The sequence below is a fragment of the Humulus lupulus genome, chromosome 1 (genome assembly GCF_963169125.1).
Source record: "Humulus lupulus chromosome 1, drHumLupu1.1, whole genome shotgun sequence".
NCBI lineage: Eukaryota > Viridiplantae > Streptophyta > Magnoliopsida > Rosales > Cannabaceae > Humulus > Humulus lupulus.
The window spans coordinates 89,139,172-89,141,611 of NC_084793.1; the positions used below are offsets into that span (position 1 = coordinate 89,139,172).

The following is a 2,440-nucleotide window of genomic DNA, read 5'->3' on the forward strand; positions in this document are numbered from 1 at the left end:
TCCAAACGAAGAGTTACATAATAAGTTACTAATATTGTGTCATTGTGGTTTTGTTTTTTTGAAAAGATATGTCATTGTCGTTTGAGCTAGTTCTTTTGGTTTTACTTTTCGGGCATTAAATAATGTTATTAGCCGCTTAGTCTTTTTGACTTATTAAATATTTCGGTTTTTTTTTTTCATTTATTAATTGTTTCAAATATTGCAAGTATAGTAATAAAGAAAGCATGGGGCTCCATGAAAAAACAATACATGGGTCTGCAACGTTTTCACAGAAATAACTGCTTGAATAAATAATAATTAAATATAAAGACGCAGCTCATTTTGTACTCACTATTCATTGACAATGAAATTAAATTCTGGAAACAATGATATTAATTCCCAAACTTATTTCACTCAGGTTGTTTCCCACTTCATTGACAACAGGCAAAATAAAATAAATAAATAAAAATTAATTCAAATTAAAAAAAAAAAGGATATCACTTATATATTGACATCCAATTTAATATTCTAATTTGGCAACCTAATAAAATGTGTAGTTTGAACCATTAGTAGATAGCAACTCAGTAGCTCCTGTTGCAGGAAAAAGCCATATGAAAGAAAGAAAAAAAAAGTTGTATTATCATCTCCAATCTAATTATTTCCACCTCCTTCCCTTCAAACGACCACCTGCAAAAAGGATCTATCTGATCAGTTTCAGTTTTACTTATATATAGATTTTTATTCTAAGGTAAATTGTTTCATTAATGTGAAGGACATAAGAGATGAACATGCATTTATAAAATTGATATCTAGTGAAAATTAATCCATTTATATTAGTCAGTTAAAAATTAACAGTACTCACTCATTTCGTGATGTTGGTTTCCAGATAAAGAAGACTGTTGTAAGAATCCAAAGGAATCTTGGAATGCAGGCCTTTCCTGTGTAATAATAAAAATACAAGAACTGAACATGTTTAACAAGGTAACATTCTTTGTCTCAAATTAGAATATAAATATACATAATAACCCCAAAGAAAATGAAAGGAAATTCTATTATCAAGTATATACCTCAAAATGAGTAGCTGAGAACCCTTGTGAATAATCCAAGACACTCTCCGTTGAGCCAGTTTGATTATTGGTCTGCCGAGGTAAGTCCTCCTGATTATATATTATTTAGGTCAATAAATACATATATAAAGAAAAAGAAAAATAAAAATGGCACTATATATATATATATATATTTATTTATAAGTAGACTTACGATATTGGAGAAGTTGAAGAGAGGAGAGCTAGCAGTGTCATCTAAGAAAGTATCTCCACCACATGATATTGATTCCCTCAATCGTCGTCCTTCGATTTTGTGAGTACCCCTTTTACGATTACTAGTACTAGTACTAGTCTTCGACATAAACTTATTAACATTGTCCTTACTAGTGTTGAAAAAGCATAGTTTATCTTCATTAGTATTGGAGTAGTCTACTTGTTGATCTTGACCGTGATGATGGAAATAGTGAGGAGGCCCAGAAGAAGCATCGGAAACCATAGAAAGGTCTTCTTCTTCTTCATCTATTTCTTCATTCACTTGTTCGATTCCAGCTTTGTCTCTAAGTGTATAGCCAAAATTACTACTTTTCCTGAGAAACCCACTTCCCTTTTTATTTGAAAGAAAAGATTGTTCTAAGTATAGAGTCCATCCAGACTCACAGCCGCTACTGCATTCTGAATCCATAACATTCAAACGAAATTCCTTCTTTTCTTTTTTTCCCTCCTCGCCCTTAATAATATATATTCCAAGATAATAGAATAGAAAAACAAAAGAAAAGAAAACCAACCAAACCTAAATGATTATTTCTCTTCTTGTGTCCAAGAGACCTCTCCTTTTATCAGGTAGGGAATGGAAGGGTGTAAATATTAATGTAAAGAAGTTAAACAGTAGAGGAGGTATTTTTCAATGTTTTCACCTGTAAGTAATAATGTAAGATAGGTATAGAGAGTTAAAATGGTCCAAGAGTAGGGTAAAATATATAAGGGAATATAAACAATATTTTTGTTTATAATATATAAAATAAAAGAAGTTTGAATGGGCGGATAGTGATGAAATTGTAGGTAGATTGATTTTGTCGTGACTCTCTTCTGTTTTTGTTCATAAAAATAATAATAATCGAGCATTTGGGGTCACATTATATATATTTATATTTATATATGAATGAAAATTGCTTGTTGGGAATTAAGGTTAGAGGGTAGTAAGAGAGAGAGAGCCACAACTTGTTCACATGGTAGACAGCGAGGCACTGTGTACACTCTTAACAAAACCGAGTACACGTCCATTTTCCCCTCTTTCTCACAGTACATCGACACCTATCCTTATTATTCCACCTCTCTTCTCTCTCTTTCTATTCACTTAATTGCTTTTGTTTTCTCTGACGTTTGTTTATTTTTTTAGTTGGACTTTTTCTTTTCAA

General features: G+C 31.4%; 1 protein-coding gene across 1 annotated transcript; it reads right to left on the reverse strand.

The window, feature by feature from the left end:
• Nucleotides 1–331: 331 nt before the first annotated feature.
• Nucleotides 332–1,965, reverse strand: LOC133814238 (protein SOB FIVE-LIKE 5). The gene is made up of 4 exons (XM_062247230.1): nt 1,240–1,965; nt 1,047–1,136; nt 842–917; nt 332–666 (listed from the first exon to the last, which is right to left on the reverse strand). Exons 1-4 carry the CDS (start codon nt 1,705–1,707, stop codon nt 635–637), a joined length of 666 nt encoding a protein of 221 aa, XP_062103214.1. The 5' UTR covers nt 1,708–1,965; the 3' UTR covers nt 332–634.
• Between the last annotated feature and the right edge of the window lie 475 nt (nt 1,966–2,440).

Bases quoted from the DNA above. Each gene is read 5' to 3' on its own strand.
- LOC133814238 (XM_062247230.1), bottom strand. From the start codon at position 1,707: ATGGATTCAGAATGCAGTAGCGGCTGTGAGTCTGGATGGACTCTATAC. The intron at 1,137-1,239 runs GTAAGTCTACTT...ATATATAATCAG, and splicing joins TCTTCAACTTCTCCAATATC to GAGGACTTACCTCGGCAGAC. The intron at 918-1,046 runs GTATATACTTGA...ATTATTACACAG, and splicing joins TCTCAGCTACTCATTTTGAG to GAAAGGCCTGCATTCCAAGA.